Genomic DNA, 21,128 nt, shown 5'->3' with positions numbered 1-21,128 from the left:
AATATTGATTGTACACATTATTGCTGAATTTGGCAGACACCTGGTCATAAGTATGGTATGTGCTTTTTGTTGAACCACGTTCCACATGCAGTCCCAGTTTGCTCTTATAATTCCCTCCACTTTTCTGGGAAGATGTTCCACTAGATTTTGGAGTGTGCTTATGGAGATTTGTGTTCATCAGCCACAATGGTGTAAGTAAAGTCAGTTACTGATGTAGGTGAGGTGAGGAGGTCTGGCGTGCAGTCAGTGCTCCAATTCCTCCCAAAGGTGTTCAATAGGGTTGAGATCAGAGCTCTACAGCAGGAGATCTTCCACTCCACAACCATATAAAGCCTATCATCATAATAGAGTTTGGGTTTTCAAGCTCAAGTGAACACTATTCTATTATCCCGCATCCAAAGACGTCCTGTACAATTGTATGCCTCCAGTATTGTGGTAACAATTTATCCCAAAGGTGCTCACTAGAGTTGGGGTCAGAGCTGAATAGCAGGAGATCTTCCACTCCAACACATGTGAAGTATATCTTCATAGACCTTGGTTTGTGCACAGGGGCATTGTCATGCTGAAACATAAATTATCTATGCTACTGCACCTATAGACACCTGATACAATAGTGTACCTTCAGCTTTGCGATAGTCAGGTGTTCCAGTACTTTTGTTCATAAAGTGTACCAATTTGAATAAATTCAGTTCCATTGCTTTGATTTCTATGTCGCTTTTAATGTGGACATTGTCCCAAAATCATTCATTAGCGCCTCTAAGTTTATCCCTAATGAGCAAGCAAGTGGCGGCAGTTTCCATGGGATGAGTGGCGTCTCCCTGAGATGATAATAGGAATAAGTTAATTGGAAGAAATCTTGAGAGGAAGCAGATTCAAAAGAAACTCTACTCATCTGGGTGACACAGAATGTCTATTCATTTTAGATTCATCATTCATTAGGTTATCAGTTTTTCACTAATGGACTAAAGTAGATATCTTGGGTGCGGCAAGTATCCTGTTCATATTAATAACAATCCAATTTTTTTTTTTCCCGGAACCATTCACGGTAGTCTCATGCATTTGCAGGTTGTTTAGGATCCCGATTAATGAGAAGCTGCTCCACAAGCAGGGTTTCAGGATGAATCAGGCAGGTGTGTAGAGCAGATCAAATAGTTGCGTCTAAGGCTAACGTGGGTTCACAAGAAATCAGCTTGTGATCATTTTATAGAGAAAACCTGTTATTAGAGATGCCAGCATGAGGGGAAAAAGAAAAAACCGTAATAGAGACAGGGTCACCTACATTTTCAGAAAATGCAGAGAACTAACGTTCACTCTGTCCTTATGATGTAAAAGTGTTTGTGGATGCAAATGTGTATATTATACTGTTGTATCCTATGGATGTATTTGCTGCTCATGCTGTAAGATGATGTTTTGTGTCTTGACTTGGCACTACATCGTGTTCAAAGATTGATGCACGTATCAAGATAAATGTATGTTTTTATTCTTTAGGATGAAGAATGTTTCTCCAGGATGGCTAATTGTGTAGTTTTAGAGTTATGGGTTTTTAAACCTAAACCTAGAATTCTGCTGTCATTAATGTGTAATAATAGAAAAAAGTGTAAATGATTAGTTTTTATTACTAAACATTGGTGTTCTGTAATGGAGCTTATTCCAGTTTATAACTGTTTACTCAAATGCGCTTCATCACACATGATCCGTTTATTGCAAAATCCTCAGGTGTGATGAGAATTGCTTTATCCTGTTAGTGGCGCTATAGAGGTACGTGTTTAAAGTCGACACCGAATTAACAAAATATTTCTGTTGCAATATTTTCTAATGAATTAAGTTGAGATATTAAGATTGGATGAATCATCGTCAAACATCTCACCTCAACAATGATGGCTCTATAATAAATGGATATCCGTTGCCACCCTGATGAGGATGGGTTTCCTTTTAGTCTGGTTCCTCTCAAGGTTTCTTCCTCATACCATTTGAGGGATTTTTCCTTGCCACAGTCGCCACTGGCTCACTCATAAGGTACAAACTTACAATTATAAGGAACAAACCTATAGGCATTAAACGTGTACATTCCAGCTTTCTAACCTCATATCTCTGTAAAGCTGCTTTGGGACATTGTCCATTGTTAAAAGTGGATTGGATTGAAACTGGATAAAAAAAACAAAACACTGAAGTTTGAAGACCTCTGCTGAGCATCTGCATATGACTGTAACTGAATTTAAATGCATTTACAGTATGTAATAGTTTTAGGATTCGTAGGTTGCTACAAAAAAGACGTGTTTAGTTACTGGTGCAGTAAGTAAGTAAGTAAGTATAGAGTGTGTGTGTACTGACTCATACCAGTATCTCATACACACTATCATGTGAACGTGGCTCAGTGCTGGGAATGAAAAACCACCCGTATTATATTTGCTCATTGCTGTTCTTTTCCAGCTGATGGAAGGCGAAAGCAACAGATGGACTACATTAATAACTACAAGGTTATACCTATATGAAATGTTTATCTGATATAATGACCAGAAAAAAAGCATCGCTCTAAGGTGGATGAAAGTAATAAACCTCTACAGCACATCGTCTGTGAGGGGAAGTTGTAGATCCCGCTGATGTAAAACCCAAAGCAAAACTCCAGCTTCTGCTATAAACCTTGTAACAATATTATCTCATAAAGGTCCTCAGGACTGATCACAATGCAGCTCGCCGTTTTCTCATTCGGGCTGTGTTGATTTGTCACAGCACGTGTAACTTTAATTAGAGACTTTTTTTTTTTATCTCTACACCCTGAGGCTTAAATCTCCACCATAGTAACTCCTAATATATTAGTGCACGTCTGAGAAACATTTTTTTATATACCAGCAGAGATCTTCAGCATGATAGAAAGCTTCTTCTTCAAACCAAATTGGACCACAGTAGCTGTTTATTTCTCGTGCGGTAAATATGAGGGCACTGTACAACGTCTAGGCCAAAGGTTTCCAAATATAAATCCTGTTCACACTGAACACGAGGTGACTAAACCCACACTTTGCTCAAGCCGTGTTTTTATAACTGCTGTGCAACGTTTGCCGAGCGGCCTGTGGGAAGCGCCGGGAATAGAAACGTAGTAACTTACTGGAAGTCTTTCTTTTATCTGTTGATCTTACAAAGTAAAAAAAAAAAACACATGTAAGAACTACCAAGAATCATCTGATGAAGGAGACCCTGGCACCAGTAATAAATAAATTAATAAATGGTGTACTGTAGTAGGTCTAAGACTCTTCACCCATTTATATTTAGTCTGAGATATGGCGTGCGTGTGTGCGAGCAAGCGTTAGTGAGTTTAGTGATTAAAACTGCAGGCTTTTAAAGCAAGTGGCTCAGATCAATTGTTTCTCCTCATATTCAGTTTCCCTTGTCCCCCATGTCGCTGATTATAAATGACTGCTTTTCTTCCTGTTTGTATAATATTGAAAGTTTGAATCCATTCAATTATTAAATTATGGATTGCTGTACAGCCACACACACACACACACACACACACACACACACAGTTTCTCATTGGAGGGGCAACAGTGCCTCAGGTTAATCTGAATTATTCATGCCTAAAAAGCCTATCCTGCATGTCACCTTCCTCTCTGTCCTTTTTTTTCGTGTACACACACACACACAGACACACACACACACAGGTAGTCCAAGATGGTATTTTACAGTGTATGTCACAGTGAATGTTTTTTTGTCCATTTTGACACAGTCTGGAACTTCCTGTTTACTTTTAGTTTATTTAAATTCAGCAACGTAGAGTAGAGAGGCATCAGGATTGTGTGTGTGTTTGTGTGAGAGAGAGAGAGAGAGAGAGAGAGAGAGAGAGAGAGAGAGAGAGAGGGGAAGTAAGGAAGGTGACATGCATGTTTTGCTTTTTGGACATGAATAATTTAGAATGACCTAAGGCTTGTGTGTGTGTGTGTGTGTGTGTGTGTGTGTGTGTGTGTGTGTGTGTGTGTGTGTGTGTAAGTAAGCTATGTTTGAAAGCACTCATGTCTTTCCCGAATCATGGTACTGTTATTTAGCCATCTAATAAAATGTTATAACATGTACTGTAGGTTTGCAGAAAGATTGGAGTCGATCACTGGTCATGACATCAGAACTAACTTTACGACTGGAGAGCACATGGAATCATGGAATATTAAATCAACATTTTTTGAGAATACAGAAAGATGTTTTTATTTATAGAGAAATATGATGGACAGATTTGAATTCGGAGCTCAGTAATAGTTCAGTAATTAGTTCATTTGTTCAATGCAATTCATTTTTATTTGTAGAGCACTTTTTAACAATGGACATTGTCTCAAAGCAGCTTTCCAGAGATAAAGCGGTTATAAAGTTGCATAGAACAGTGCATCAGTTAAGTGCCTGTAACTTTCTTCCTTATAATTGTAAGTTTATTCCCTAATGAGCGAGCCAGTGGCGACCGTGGTAACTCTGTGTTACTAAATGGAAGTTCTTGGGTTCAAGCCCTGGTGTTGCTAAGCTGCCACTCTTGGGCCCCTGAATAAGGCCTTTAACCCTCAGTGCTCCAGGGTCGCCGTATCATGGCTGACCCTGTGCTTTGACCCGCAGCTTCCTAACATCACTGGGATATACGAAGCAAGAATTTCAATGTGCAGTAAAGTACATGTGACAAGTATAAAGCACTCAAAGTCATCCTCAAAGTCCTTGAGTTGCTCAGTAACTTCATGGATCTTTAGACTGTTTCCCAGCTGCACATTGTGTTCTCCAATTGAAGAGAAATTGATAGTTTGTCATTTTAGTTGCACACAGCTTCCACATATTGCATATACGTACTGCAATTTAGAAATGACCACCGCTGGGGGAGTGTTGAAACCTGGCAACCCCACATTCTACTACATGTTTAACACTTCATATTCACATTTACCTTACTTGTGCACGTTTTATTGTTTTGTCCCAAGATGTTTTATTCACCAATTCATCTGCCTTCTCAAAGAATTTTAATCCTCTGTCCTAATTGTATCTGTTCAGGATGCCTTACCTGTACAGTCGAATTAATGTACTTGTATTATTTTTCATTACTGGAAAATGAGTGGTAGATAAATGTGTTTATCTTTTCTTGGTTTTCTCCTCCTATCCCACTCTACCTTCGTGTACTCCCGCTAAAGGTTGGTGAGGTGCAGCCCTGCATCTTCCTCATTAGCGTGTTAACATGGCTGTTTACGAGATTAATGATGACTGCTTAGCAGGAGCATGGCCACTCACACTCAACACACTTTAACAGTGACCTACTTTAGCAGCTCTCAGAAGCAACCGTGTGTGTGTGCGTGCGCGCACCAGCGTGTCCTCCAAGTCCTCTTCTATTGTGTCTTAAATAAACGCTTTTAAATTTCGACTGTATTTACAACGTATAGATGAATGGTGAGTAATTTGATTTCTTCTTGCAGTAGATTTCAGTACAGACAGCGAGATGCAGTCTCTCCTGAAGAAAGACGCAGGAAATGGCTGTCCAAGCAGAACATCAAGAGATGATTCTCAGTAATGTGGACATTAACAGGCCTCAAAAAACCTTTAGATTGCCCACGATTTAAAACCAGGTCCGAAACAAGACACAGACATTCAGGATTATGTTAATGTGTGCAATTACTTGCTGTCCCATTAATCGCAGGGACTGTGTGTAGCGACCGCAAATCAATTAACAAACCAATAACAAATTCCCTTAATCAGTTTTACAAGTCAGTGCATAAATACTTGGAGGAAAAGTAAATCAGCAATGTGCTAGTTAAGAAACAAAACCAAAAAAAAATGTTTAATCCCCTGTGCTGAAAGGCGGAGCTAATAGACCTGCCAGTCATTTATCAGATGCTTACAGACTGAACAGCGTCTGAAGCTATAGCTTCTTATTACTGATAGATTCTTATCACATTTTTCTAAAAAGTATTTGTGCTACTTCTAAAAGAATCAGACGAGGAGGTTAGTCTATTTTGTTGAAGGGTGTCATGTCAGGACTGAGCCGTTCAGCGTCATTTTTTAGAATTGCTAGTCTGAACAAGCACCTTTAAATCAGTTAATATATCAATAGTTAAATAAGGAATGAAACATGGTGAGTGCAGCCGCAGAAAAATTAGGGTCGACTGATGCACCTCGACTTGAAGTGGAGTTACTGTTACCATCCAGAACTGCGTATAAGGTCCCCAAGTCTTTTATTTTTGATAGATAGATAGATAGATAGATAGATAGATAGATAGATAGATAGATAGAAAGATAGAAAGATAGAAAGAAAGAAAGAAAGAAAGAAAGAAAGAAAGAAAGAAAGAAAGAAAGAACTTTATTGTCATTGCATAGTACAGGAACAACGAAATGTTTAACATCTACCAGAAGTGCAAAAAGTAGCAATTGTGCAAATTCAAGAGCAGATAAGTCAAGTGAAGTTTATTATTATAGCACTTTACACAACAGACATTGTCTCAAAGCAGCTTTACAGAATTTAATAGTTAAGGTGAATGATGCGTATTTATCCGTGTTGAGCATTGCCACGGCGACTGTGGCAAGGAAAAACTTAAGTATATGTACAGCATGTAGTGTGTGTATATATATATATATATATATATATATATATATATATATATATATATATATATATATATATATATATATGCAGGGATGTGTGGACATTGTTGAAAAGTACAAGAAAATGGTTATAAGGCTCTGGCAGTGAAAAATGTGCAGACACTGTTGTAACGGAACAACAAGTATAAGGTAATAAGGTTATGGCATTTGAAAAAAATGTACGCTGAATATATATATATATATATATATATATATATATATATATATATATATATATATATATATACACACACACACACACACACACACACACACACACACACACACACACACACACACACAATTGTGAAATATTAGGAAGGATGTACAGTAAGGTATATATAAATACACATAAATAAAATAGTAGTGCAGATGTATGTAAGGCACAATATGTGTAGAGAGTGAGGGGTATAAAAAATACACCCACACATAATATAAATAAATATATGTATATGTCTCCACCATTCTCTGCATCTGTTTTCTCTTTGGTTTGTTTTTTATTTACTCTTTTTCACAAAAGTGACATTCAGCTCAACATTTACATTATAGCTGTTTATTATAGAAATTTGTGAATGTGTAGAAATGTGTTTGTGTGTAAACTTGTCGATCTACTTATATTTGTCCTTAGCAGTTACGATTCACCGTGTCACAGTTTTCATTTCTTTGGATGTTTTTCAACACGTTTACACTCACTGACTCACTGACTTGCTGCTGTCACTGAGGATTCTCAACAGTAAGCTATACAAAGACACACTTCCATGAAGTGCATTTGATCTATAAAACACTTTTTTCCCTTCGTGGAAGAATGAGATATCACCTCCTCATTTTAAACACTGTAATAGAGAAGAGAGAAAGCGTCTGAGAGAGAAATGATATTAGACATTTTTCATAATATTCGCATTTAAATATTCACACATTTACATATTTTCTGTTTTCAGCTGCATAACACAAGTCTGTTGAAAAGCATATTTTAGCTGAACGACTCACATTTATCTCATTCATACACTTGAGCAGCTATGGGGTTAGGGGCCTTGCTCAAGGGCCCAGGAACAGCAGCTTGGTATGGCTGGGATTTTAACTCACAACCTTTGGATCAAAACAACTTTGGAGCCTCAACAACTGATGTTCCATTTCCCTATGTTATTGTGTAACATATAGTATTAGTAGTACAAAATAAGTTAATGTGTATGTAGAATTTTCTAGAAGCGAGGAGCTCTTTATTTATTAGGCCTGTATGTGCCCTAGAGCTTTTGGTGTGCTAGTTTCTGTCTATCATCCTCATCATCCATGTGTGGAGCTGTATCTAATGCACATAGATGTCTTAAGATGTTCTTGCTGGTCACTCTCACCTTTGGGCTGCACATTAGGGCTCTAACTCTACATCCAGATTTGAAGCTGTTCAGTGACATTGTCCTCTGAGTGCTGTTTAGAGAAGGTGATTTGAGATGGATGCAGGTAGACAGCACAGCACAGTGAGATTACAGGTGATGATCTAAAAGGTTTGATCTTTCACCTGGAGTGTTCTAGAGAGTTTATTTGCCTCCACATGGTGCCTCTATAATACAGAGGAAAGTGCTTTGTGTAATTGCACTTGGGACACGTTCCAAACTGCACTATTGGTCGTTAGTATTTCGGCAGACACTCTCGTGTTTTTGCAGTTTAGAAGTTCTGTTGTGTTCAGTGGACTCCATACTGTCAGATTAATGTGCACTAAGATTCCACAATCTTTCTTTTTACTGCTTAAGAAACAATAGATTTTGCTTTTTGTACAAAACGTTTGAGCTCTTGATTAAAAGACAGGAGGTGGAGCTGGAGGTAGCAGAGCTGAAGATGCTGAGATGTTAATTGGCAGTGATGAGGATGGACAGGATTAGAAATGAGTTTATTAGACAGCGCATGTAGGACGTTTTGGAGACAAGGTGAGGGAGGCGAGATTGAGATGGTTGACCAAGGAGAAGGTTTATGGATGTGGTGAGGAAGACATGCAGGTAGTTGGTTTGATAGAGGTAGAGGTAGCGGACAGAGGGGTATGGAGACGGATGATCTACTGTGGCGACCACTAATGGGATCAGCCGGAAGAGGAAGATAACATTTGAGCTTGCGGCCAAACACAAATCCCATCGTTAATGTTTCTGCTGTCTGCAGATTGAACATATAGACAATTAAACGCTTATTAGCACTTTTGCTATTTGGTTTCCAGAGCTGGCAGTATGGCAGGGTATGGTTCATTAAAGGAGAGAGAGAACATCGATGAAGAAAGGGGAGAGCAGGAGACGAAGTGGTCGAGACTAAAGTTATTTATTCTCTCTCTCCCTTCTCTCTTTTTCTACCTTTGTTCTCCCCCTTTCTTCTGTCTCTCTTTTTTCGTTTTTTCTTTCTTCCACTCTCTTTCCCTCTCTCTCTCTCTCTCTCTCTCTCTCTCTCTCTCTCTCTCTCTCTCTCTCTCTCTCTCTCTCTCTCTCTCGCTCTTTGTAATATGTCACAGGTGGATACTTATTTTCAGAGACAGGCCTGACAGTCTGTCAAGTGGCAGAACAGGAGACAGTGTTGAAACACACACACACACACACACACACACACACACACACACACACACACACACACAGTAATAAAGTAAGATATTGTAAGGGATGAATCATTTTATTTGCCAAGGGAGAATTTAACTTTTGTATTACGTTGGAGAATATAAGCACTCATACACTGTGCAACCATGACCAGCTGTTTACCACACACACACACACACACACATACACACACACACACACACACTGCCATTCCCAAATTGATTGCTTTAGGCAGAAACTTCTTAATACTTTTACTTGTGCGTGTGCAGTATTATTTACTATATAATATTGCAGGTGCTGCATCATCAAGCTGATGATCTCTCTCTCTCTCTCTCTCTCTCTCTCTCCCTCTTTCCCTCGTTCTCTCCATCTGTTTTTTGGACTCAGTGACTGTAATACACTGGGATTCAATCAACAAACCCCTCATAGCATTGCTGCGAGCATAACCCGCATGCACATCTTCAAAGAGAAAAACACGCATTCAGAAACCTGAGCTGTTTGAATAGCAGATGAAACTAGGAAAGCTCTTTACGCTTGGTTTTCTGCTGCTCCCAGACGACAGGCGAGTCTAAAATTCGGATTCTTTTTTCCTGTTCTCCCTGTGATAGTTTTCTTCTTTTCAGTACACAGCTACCAGATTCCCAAATGCACCTTGACAGTTGCTTTTCTTTTGACTCGACTTTGTTTGCTACTTAACTGAGCAGCCCACTCACTTCCTCATGAAGTTTACTTCATTTCGGTTTACTCACCTACACTCTTCATATCACATTGGAGCTAGCTGTCATGTCACTAAAAGCTCAGATGTGCAGTCTTGTATGTTCCCGCAGGACTTAGAAGACCCTTTCCTCAGTGATCTCTGGTTTCCTCCGACTTCCCAAAAAGAGCTGAAGATTTTGAGGTTTTCGTTGGGAATGATGAGTATGGACAGGATTAGAAACGAGTTTATTAGAGGGACAGCGCATGTAGGACATTTTGGGGACAAGGTGAGGGAGGCGAAATTGAGATGATTTGGACATGTGCAGAGGAGGGACATGGGGTATATCAGTAGGAGAACGCTGAGGATGGAGCCACCAGGAAGGAGAAAAAGAGGAAGACCAAGGAGGAGGTTTATGGATGTGGTGAGGGAAGACATGCAGGTAGTTAGTGTGAAAGAGGCAGATGTAGAGGACAGGGGGGTTGGAGATGGATGATCCACTGTGGAGACCCCTAACGGGCGCAGCCAAAAGAATAATAATAATAAGATGATGATCTCTTTATCATGGCACCTGTTAGTAAGTGAGATATATTTGATTATATTGTCTTCAATGTTGATGTGTTAGAAGCAGGAAAAAATGGGCAAGTGTAAGGATTTGAAAGTTTGACAAGCTAAATTGTGATGTCTAGACGACTGGGTCAGAGAATCTCCAAAACTGCAGCTCTTGTGGGATGTTCCTGGTCTGCAGTGGTCAGTATCTATTAAAAGTAGTCTAAGAAAAGGAACAGTGGTGAACCGGCGACAGGGTCATGTGCGGCCGAGGTTCACTGATGCGATGTGGAGTGAAGGCTGACCCGTGTGATTAGATCTAACAGACGAGCTCCAGTAGCTCACATTGCTGAAGAAGTTGATGCTGTTAATGCTTAATTTTGGCAGCACAAGGGGACCAACACAATATTAGGCAGGTGGTCAAAAGGTTATGTCTGGTCTGTGTAAATAAAGGCTCAGCAGTTTATTAAAAATCTACATTACATAGATTCAATCAGTTTTAGCTGAGATCAATCGTGTGAATAGATTTTGGCATGAAAATTAGCATTATTGACCAGTAGCAGAAATACTGGTGTTTAGTTGACCTCTGAAAGGACAACCCACTTCCTATTTCATCAAGATCCAAGCGTTGTTTTTTATATACAACTCCAAAAAAACGAACAGTAAATAATTGCATAATAAACAAGTTGTCAGTCTACGCAGCCAGTTTAGAGGCTGGATTCAGTTCTATTGTTTACTTAGCTAGATTGCTAGCAAGTAATTTCGACAGGTGGACAAGTAATTTGGAAATTGCAGCCGTGTCCTTACTCCAGAGAATCACGAGTGGAGAAAAATGTGGCTGATGCATGGAGAAGAACTAAAGAAGCTGTGATGAGGAAGCATTAGAGCGTGAGGCTTTTTGCAGCTCCGGGTGTCTAAGCGGAGTCTGACACTTTTAAACCTGAAAAAAAAATAAACCACACACAGGAACCAGATGAAGACTGAAGCCTCTGCGTTAACGGCCGCCTCAGCACTTTGTTTCGTTTAGGAGTTTGGGGCGGATGCAGGAGAAGCAGGAGGCCGTGAGCTTCGAAAAGCGCCGCAAATGAGGCTTAAGAGGATTTTATGTCATTTTAATAGCTAATATGAGATTTAACAGGAACCTAAATGAGCTGACAGCCAGTAATGGTTTTCTTAGTGTTTTAATTATAAAGAGTTATCACAGATACGTTAGCTTTACTCATAAATGCAGCTGCACATTTCAGACATGGGCTGTGCATGAAAAATGCGCTTTTAATTAGATCACAGATCAGGAGAGGCTCGGAAATGTTTCGTCATGCACTTTTCTGTTGTGATTTAGTGCGTCTCAATGATTACCGCCGAGCTTTAATGGAGAATTTATAGAAAATAATACTTAGATTAGCTTTTAATCAATTTTTATATTCCTCTTCTATTTAAGTCTATATTTCTATGTAGTGTTGACATGTGCTCTGACAGAAACCTGCAGGTTACATTAGATTATAGGTGCAACATGATATGGTAGCGTCTTTATTATTTTAATTAACGTTGTGGCTTTTCTTTTCTCTTCTCTTCTCTTCTCTTCTCTTTTCCTCTCCTCTCTTTTCTTCTCTTCTCTTTTCTTCTCTTTTCTTCTCTTCTCTTCTCTTCTCTTCTCTTCTCTTCTCTTCTTTTCTTCTCTTCTCTATGCTCTTTTCTCTTCTCGTCTTGTCTCTTTTGTCTGTCTTCTCTTCCCTTCAGTATGCTCTTCTCTTCTCTTCTGTATGCTCTCTTCTCTCTTCTCTTCTCATCTTTATGCTCTCCTCTTCTCTTCTGTCTTCTCTTCAGTATGCTCCCTTTTTTTCTTCTCTTCTCTTCTCTTTTTGTATGCTCTTTTCTTTTCTCGTCTCTTTTGTCTTCTCTTCTCTTCTCTTCTCATCTGTATCGCTCTCTTTTTCTCTTCTTTTATCTCTTCTCTTCTCTTCACTTCACTTCTTTATTTTTCTGTATGCTCTTCTCTTCTGTATTCTTCTGTATGCTCTCTTCTCTTCACTTCTCGTCTCACCTCTTCTTGTCTGGTCTCATCTCTTTGCTACTCAACTTTTCTGTTTATAATTGTTCTCCCCCCTCTGTTCCTCTGTGCGTGCTGGTAATAAAAGGTGACTCTAAGTTGTGTGTTCACTGTTAATAACATACTTGAGTGTGAATGAGCAGAGTGGCCAATTATACTGTGGAGTGATATGAGTCATTAATCACAAGTGAAATGTGGGTCAAAATAAAACCTATTCCACCTTGTAATATTCCACTGAGGATTGTATGTGTGTGTAGGTGTGAGTGTGTGTGCACATGCTCGTCTGCCTGTCCGCAAGTGCTTTCTATATCTGTGTGTATCAAATATCAACATGTAGTACCTGCTGTAGTCTATTGGTATGTCATAGCAGTTTATTAGAACACGACACACACACACACACACACACAAAGGCAGACAAACACTATTATCTGTAATTATTCATCTTCTTTGTCCCAGCCTCCTCACGAGAACTATTTCCCTTATTTTGTGTATTTGTGCGTTGAGCACACGCCCCACTGTGAAAATCAGCTTAGCATCAATGTCTCTTTTTTGTATTGTTTTTGTTTTTTGTTTTTATGTGAATCTCTGACAAAGAGAAGAGGAGAAATGTAGGGACCTGAATAATGCATCCATCCATCTTCTTTCTTGTCTTCCCGTGGAGCTTCCTGTCAGTAGCGTTTCATGGCAGCGGCTTGTCTCACTCATGAAGGATGTTCGCATGGTTAACGGAGGAAGGAGCGGTTATTGGTTTTTTTTTTTTATCCCCTTAATAACCACGGCTTATTATACCATCACCTTAACCTTTTACCACACTATCTCTCCAAACAGCATATACCGGCATTTTCATCACTGTGTAGTGCAGTGTAAACATGCACACACTGTTTAGTCATCCTTTTCAATATGCTCACCTACACAGCTTAAAAATACAATTTACATTTCTCACATTGTTTCATTTCTCATTTGCATGAAGGGTTTTTTTTTAGACACACGTTGTTTTATAAGCCTCTTGTTGCTAAACGCCATCATCTCTTATTGAAAATTGTGCTGGCTTCACATCAGCTAATTACAAACCGCAGTCATGCTTTACAAAAATGGAATCAAATAGATATGATCATTCAGAGTGATGAAATGGGGAGAAATCAGGGATCAAGTAGGCAGATATGGTGCTTTGAGCATTGATTGTGCAAATAAAATTCTGCCTGTCTCTGTCTCTCTGTCTCTCTCTCTCTCTCTCTCTCTCTCTCTCTCTCTCTAGCTCAATGAGTCCCGACACAGACCCCGATGGAACGTTTCAGAGGGAGGGCTTTGGCAGGCAGAGCATGTCAGAGAAACGGACCAAACAGTACGGAGACGCTGCTCAACTTGAAATCATCAAGACGCGCAAATCCAAGAGCATGGATTTAGGTAACATTTCTTAGAAAATCTATATCGCTTTCATCCCTCTCACAGCTTCTCTCATACACTCATTCTCTCCATACACCGTTCTTAGTGAGCACTCTTGATGTCTGCACACTAAAGAGAGCATATTTATTTTAATCAGGGTTGATAACATACACGATTAAAACATGCTACATTTCTTACACATACACTTTATGGACACAAAAGTATTGGGACACCTGACTTTCCCAACCATATGTGGTTCTTTTACACACTGTGATCACAAAGCTACAGGCACACTATTGGATGCAGTAGCATGAAATTTTCCCTTCACTTGAACTAGGAGACCCAAATCTGTTCCAGCATGACAATGCCCCTGTGCACCAAGCAAACTGCATGAATAAATGCTTTAGATGGGTTGGAGTGGAAGATCTCCTGCTATAGAGCTCTGACCTCAACCCTATTGAACACCTTTGGGATGAACTTCAACACTGACTGAACCCCAGACCTCCTCACCTCACCTACATCAGTACCTGACTTTACTAACACCCTTATGGCTAAACATCATCAATAAGCACATACCATACGTATGACCAGGTGTCCACAAACTTAATATAGTGTATAACATTTATTTATTATCTGATTCTGACGATGTTTTATTTTGAAAGATTACCGGATTCTCTCCGCCACATCTGTCTATGACTCACTCTTGATGCAGGTCAAGATGCTTCCCTCGGTCACATGTCTTATCAACATCCTCTACCTTCTTAAAGGGGCTGCTCCGGCCCCTAACACATAATACATTACCGCTAAATTTAAACCCCCAAGCGAGCAAAATGAACAAAAAACAACACAGTGGATTCAAGTTTATTATTATATTTATAAAATACCAGTTTTTATGCCGGTCGTATCATTTTATTTTGTTGTATTTATCTGCCACACCTTAAAGGCCATGAAAATATTGTCTGACATTAAACCGGTCCGTGGCGCAAAAAAGGTTGGGGACCACTGCTGTAGAAGATTACTTTAAACTAGTTTGCATTATAATAATAAGGGTTTTTCTCCTCAGTCTAATGTTGGGTATGGTGCTTCTGTACACTTTTGTAAATTTACAAGCTCTTGAAAATATAATCTTGAGTATGGATGCATGCAGGTAGCAGCCAAAATGAGTTTTAGTGCTGCTTGTTGTCACTATGATTTAGGATCCACATATCCCAGTGATGTTAGGGAGCTGGGGTCAGCCATGATGCAGCTCCCTGGAGCACAGATGGTTAAGGACCTTTGTCAAAGCCCAGAGACTGCGGCTTGAACCGCTGACCTTCTGATTAGTAACCCAGAGCCTTAACCACTGTGTTACCACCAATCCAGCTTATGCAAAATGTCCATAAAATGTCCCACCCTCTTCTGTACGACCATCAGGTTGCCATGGAGATGCTGATTATTATGCCACGAGACATGCCCACACTATTCTGAGGAGGCTAAAGCTTTAATTAGTCTGTAATAGTTAATGTTTATTTAATATCATCTTGATGATGGATTTTATAGAACTTTTTATAATCTTGACAGAGGCTTTAAGACCTTTTCTTTTTGTCCTAGTTACATAAAGTTTTAGCCAAAAGCTTGGTGTCACTGCCCTGAAGAAACATTGGTAAAGCACCAGAGACAAATGACCTGGTCAGTGACCATCCTCTTCTGAGGAACATGGACAAGCACTCTGTTTGCACTTCCCAGAAGACCAATGAAAGCTGCCGCTCCAGTGAGCGGATAATTGGAGGAGATAAAACAGCTTCTTCCACCTCTGTCCCATTTGCCTTAGTCATCATGAACCTCCTTTAACTGGCCTTGATCTCTTTATATAAATAAATAAATTAAGGAAAGACCTCCAGATATTTCTCCATAAAATTTTTCTCTTCCTCTCTCTCTCTCTCTCTCCCCACAACTTCACACGAGTGACCGAGAAAAGCGATCCAGCACTCAGGCAGGGGCAGGGTGGGGCCTGAAAGTAAGAAAATAGAAGATAAGACTCATTTTAGGCTCCTATCCACACCAGACTGCATTAGGATATCAATTAAAAGCAAGCCAGTGTTCAATCCGAGCCATTAGTAAAGCTGGGAGAATCCTCCAGTGTGTAGAGTTCAGGGCCTTGCTGCAGCCTCTCCATCATGCTTTATCAAAATGCTTCATAATTGTGCTGTCAGCTCCCATTGGGCCCGATGAAAAATTGATATGTGGACTGATGTCCTGCGATGAAACAATTACGCCACTTCTCGTCAAATGAAAGTAAAGTTTGAGGGGCTTTTAAAAAATAAAAATAAATAAATAAAGTCGTCACCATTTAGCTGTTGCTTTAAAACACACACACACACACACACACACACACACACACACACACACAGACAGAGCCTAGAGGAGTGTTAAGGGTTTCTATGTTGAAGATTGTTAGCAGTACAGGTTTTCCAATCTGAATATGTGAATCAGTAATTAGCTCTGCTACAGGGATTACAGGTTTCAATGATGTTGGCTCAGGCAGTGGGTGTTGCCTTAATTATAATTATAGGAACATGTGTGTGTATATATATATATATATATATATATATATATATATATATATATATATATATATATATATATATATATATATAGCTTTTGGAACAGTCCAAACTGACATCTTCAAGAACTTCAGTCTTCATATCCATATTCCATATATTTTTATGGATACTTTTTTAATACCTGCATACCTAATGCAAATCTGTTCACACAACCATAAATTAAATATCACATTTTTGTGATTTTTCCATCACTAAGGATGTTTGTGTCGAGTCTCAAGGACCCAAATTGTATTTTTATGTGGACTGGATAGCAAAAATGCAAAGAAATATAGCAGACAGAGCCTCATTCGGAGGTCCCTGTGTGTTCGCTTCCATCCAAAACGACGATATAAAAACCTGAGCGGGAACTACTCACCCCTTCATCGCTTATGAGCACCATTTGATTTTGCACTTTTCACACACTGATCATTAAAAGCTCTTTCCACTCCCAGAAAATCACCTGTTCTAAGTTCACACAAATCAATTTTGCACAGATGGCCTTTTCTTTTCCCTTCAATCATATATATTCTCCTCTCCCTCTGCTCTCGCACGCTTCACACAAGCAGTATCTACTTTATAAACCAGGCCGAGAGCTTTTTCTATTTCAGGTATTATGCAGAATTGTCTGCATGCCTGACACTTTGGATTCTCTCCGATGTGTGAAAAGACAGAGAGGAAAGGGAAAAAAAAAAGACGGATCGGTTCCACGTCATGCACGGGGCTATGAGTAATCACCTAACGCATTATAACCTGTTCCTTAGTGAATATAAATGCCTGAGACAAAAAGCATGATATATCATATCTGTGTGTATGTTTGTGTTCTGTTTCTCTTTGATTTGTGATTTGTCTTTCTGTCTTTCTCCACTCTTGAATGATTTGCATGCTTCACATGACCTTTTGGAAGTGACACTAATGGAAAGTCAGTTTGTAATGCAGCATGGGACCTGGGAATGGTGAAACGTCTTGCACTAACCCAACACAATTGTTTATGCCTCTTTAACAGTAGCTGACGAGATTAACCTCACACCCCGCCCAAACAGGACAGAAGGTAAGACAACCAATCGTTGACGCCCACCGCTCCTGCACCACAGTAGGATTGGCTTGTCTGTCTGTGCTTGGGCATGCTAGTGCTTAGCAAATGGGGTGTTTTTTTTTTTTTTCTTTTTCTTTTTTTGTTTCTTCCTCTTGTAGCAAACTTTACCAGTGTTTATGAGGCAATGCTGTAGTTTTTCCAGCATAGAATAATGCAATGATATGTCTAATAATGGATTTACTTCTGAAAGTCTTTGCCAGGTTTATTTTATTTATTAGCGCTATCTCCTAAACACACTGCATTTTTTCCCCTGTGTTTAGAAAGTCACTTGAGGTAATTGGTGTCAAATTATAGATATTTCCTTTTAAATTGGAACAAGTGTTGTGGTGGTAAATAGCATTTTTGGCTGCAGTTTAGCTGAAGGCAAGCCACCGCTCTTCAGAGAGTAAGATAGAAGAAAACATTAATTAGCCTGAGAGGTGTTTAAAATGGGAAGGAAGGAAGGAGGTGCGTGTCTGTGTGTTGCGTGTAGAACATGCTTGTGGGCTTTGCTTGGATCGCTATTTTGAAATAAAGACCCTCAAATTCAAGCAAACCCGTTTGACTGCAATTAATCCATCACTGTCAAAAGGCTAAAGTTATGCACTATAGTCACAGCCCTGGGAAAACATGTGTCCTGGCCAGCAGGAGTCTAGGCAAAGCCCTGGGAAGAGTTCAGCCATGCAGAAAAGTGTTCTGTAACAAACTTATAGCGCTGCCAAGAATGGCTGTGGAGAACCAGATTGACTGGCTCTAGTGCAGTGCTTAAATGGATGGTGTTTCCATAGACAATATAAATGTAATGGGTTTCATGTTGAATGAATTGAACTCTGCTGCCACACCTGGAACTTATTCCCTTTGTTAAAATATATAGAGCAGCATTAAATGCTCTTAACACTCGCCACAAAAGGTTCTTCCCCAGAGAATGTGCACGTTTCACCAATGGTGTCCTGGCTGCTAGTCGTATAGCAAAAGAACACATGGAAGTATTCAAACTCCCTCACCATCGCTACAACCCCATGCTAGTTTATGTTCGGTTGTAAAATTAACTGGCCCGCTATCACGACACTGAGTAAGCCACCATAACCCATGCTGTGCTATAAGCTAATGAACTGTGCGTCCTTCTAGCTGTGTAAGGTAAGTGAATCCACATGGTTCAGTGCAGTCGGGTACAGATTACAGGTCAGGTTCGAGTTTGTGAGACCGGAATACAGAGCGGCGGCGGTGCTGCGAGCAGGATGTTATTAGATGAAATTGCCCTGTGATGATTCAGCAGATCCTGCCCTATCACTGATGGCATTGGCGGTAATGGTACATAGGAGTGTTGCAAGTGATTGAGTTCGGCCATCAGAAGTTAATTAGGACAGGTGTAAAGAAGCAGGGGGAAAAGCTGTTTTCTAGTGTGTTAATGATTCTGAACAGGCTGGCACAGCAGCTCGGGCGACCCCAGGGCCCCTTCATCCTCACCGAGATACGGGAACATGACTTCCCCCTGGCCAACATGGAGCTATTCTTAGCCTAATCAACCTTTTAGAGATACTCTTAGAATCTCAACTGGCTGAATAAAATTACATTTAAAGGATCCTGTGTACATATATATGCACACACTCACAAACACACTCACGCAGCATGTGAGCATTGAGTATTATCTTGAGTAATAGCCTTTAGAAGAAACGTCTAAGTCATGCTAACGAGGTAGAAGCCGCAACCTTTGCATTAACCGCTGACAGATTATTCATAAGGCTTGTGATACCTGCTTTTAACATTTAATGGTGATCATGGCTCACAGGCTCACAGGCGAACTGTCCTGCGTGCCTATGCAGGCTGACTAATCAAAAAGACGTAGGGAGTACATCAGATAACCTGCACTATTTACAGTATTTATTTTTATTGTGGCTGTCATTTTGCAGTTATGAGCTTTATCTAGTATTATGAGGGATCTCTGTTTTCAGCCTGAGCAGAGAAATAGAGAAGAAAGACATGTCTGGGTTGCTGAAACCTTTTTTTTTTTTTATGTTGCCTTTTGCTCTTCCCCATGAGTGACAGCAAGCTGTGTATTAGATATGTGTTAGGAATCATGAAGTAGTCCTGCCTTTTGAGAAATGCTTGTCAAAAGCCTGCCTGGCTTCAGATGAAGAGAAATACAAAAAGAAAAATACAGCAAACCAGAACAATTACTGGCTTTCCTTTCGTTGCTGCTCTTCGCTCTGACGTGACACAACGCTGGAGCTCATGATGCGGAATGTCAAACGGGCTCAGCGGGATGATCGTTCCGAGATTTTGAGCAAAGCAGATGCCATTTGCGTTTCCTCAAATCGGTTTCTGCTTCGGCTTCATCCGCCGCATCTCATTGTGCTCGGCATGCGTGCCGCTCTTGTGATCCGGAGAAAAACGTGCTTCAAAAATGCCCCGTTTTTTTTGCTATTTAGCGTTTCTTGATTAAGTCTGCTATTGTGCAAGCATATGGGGAGCGGTACAGTTTGGATGCAAGCTATGTTTTCTGTGTGGTTTTTCATTTTTCTGCAGAGAAGGATGCTTCTCTCCAGTGCCCTTCATTATAAAATAAAGATTATTTGGAAAATGAATGGAGGATAGATTTTTATATAAATTGTAGTGGTAATCAACTGTGATTAATGTTTTTTAAAGGCACAAAAACAGTTGTTTACTTGGTTGTTTGTGACATTTGTTTACTCAGCAACTCTCGACCACTCCAGCTGGTAATTGTGTAGCCTGTTTACACATGGTCGTTTGATATGTTAAAAAAAAAAAATAATCGGGATTCTATACAGACAAGGATTATTCATGTAGAAATGCAGCCGACTTACATTTGAAACAGATTCAATCTATTCTCTTTGAAACCACTTTAAGAGGTCTGAGAAGGATTCTTTAGCCAGATGTCATACATTCATCTTGCATCTGACAACCAAATCTCTTTCCAGTTATATCACCTCATTTCATGCATGATCCATGACTGCCTACATTGTTGTAAAAAAAAATAAATAAATGGCGGGTTTTGATTTAATTACACAAAACAGAGTTTATGTAGTGAAGTCGTTTGTGAATCGCATGCTGGAAAACGGTCTGATTTAAGTCTGGCTGACTACAGCCACAATTGCAAGTGTCTTAAAATATTTCAGGACACAATCTAGAAGCAAAACACACTATATAGACAAAATTAGTTGTACACCGGACCTTTCCTGCCATATGTGGTTCTACTCCGAAGTGTTACCACAATACTGGAGGCATACAATTGTACAGGACGTCTTTGGATGGGGATAATAGAATAGTGTTCACTTGAGCTTGGAAACCCAAACTCTATTATGATGATAGGCTTTACATGGTTGTGGAGTGGAAGATCACCTGCTGTAGAGCTCTGATCTCAACCCTATTGAACACCTTTGGGAGGAATTGGAGCACTGACTGCACGCCAGACCTCCTCACCTCACCTACATCAGTACATGACTTTACTAACACCCTTGTGGCTGATGAACCCAAACGTCCACAAGCACACACCAAAATCTAGTGGAACATCTTCCACAAAGAGTCAGGGGAATTATAAGAGCAAATTGGCACTGGGATGTTTAATAATCACTCATGACCAGGTGTCTGCAAACATTTGGCAGTATAGAGTATGTTAAATATTCAGGTGGAA

At 39.8% G+C, this 21,128-nt stretch overlaps 1 protein-coding gene across 1 annotated transcript in view; it reads left to right on the top strand.

Moving 5' to 3' along the window:
* pard3aa (par-3 family cell polarity regulator alpha, a) overlaps positions 1-21,128 on the top strand; it is a 252,196-nt gene that overhangs the window by 105,891 nt on the left and 125,177 nt on the right. Inside the window, exons 15-16 of the mRNA XM_046846135.1 lie at positions 13,695-13,843; positions 17,408-17,452. Of these exons, the coding sequence (XP_046702091.1) occupies positions 13,695-13,843; positions 17,408-17,452 (194 nt within the window). The remainder of the gene's footprint in view (positions 1-13,694; positions 13,844-17,407; positions 17,453-21,128) is intronic.

This window comes from Silurus meridionalis, chromosome 4 (genome assembly GCF_014805685.1).
Source record: "Silurus meridionalis isolate SWU-2019-XX chromosome 4, ASM1480568v1, whole genome shotgun sequence".
Lineage (NCBI taxonomy): Eukaryota > Metazoa > Chordata > Actinopteri > Siluriformes > Siluridae > Silurus > Silurus meridionalis.
This window is presented reverse-complemented; position numbering and strand designations above follow the sequence as displayed.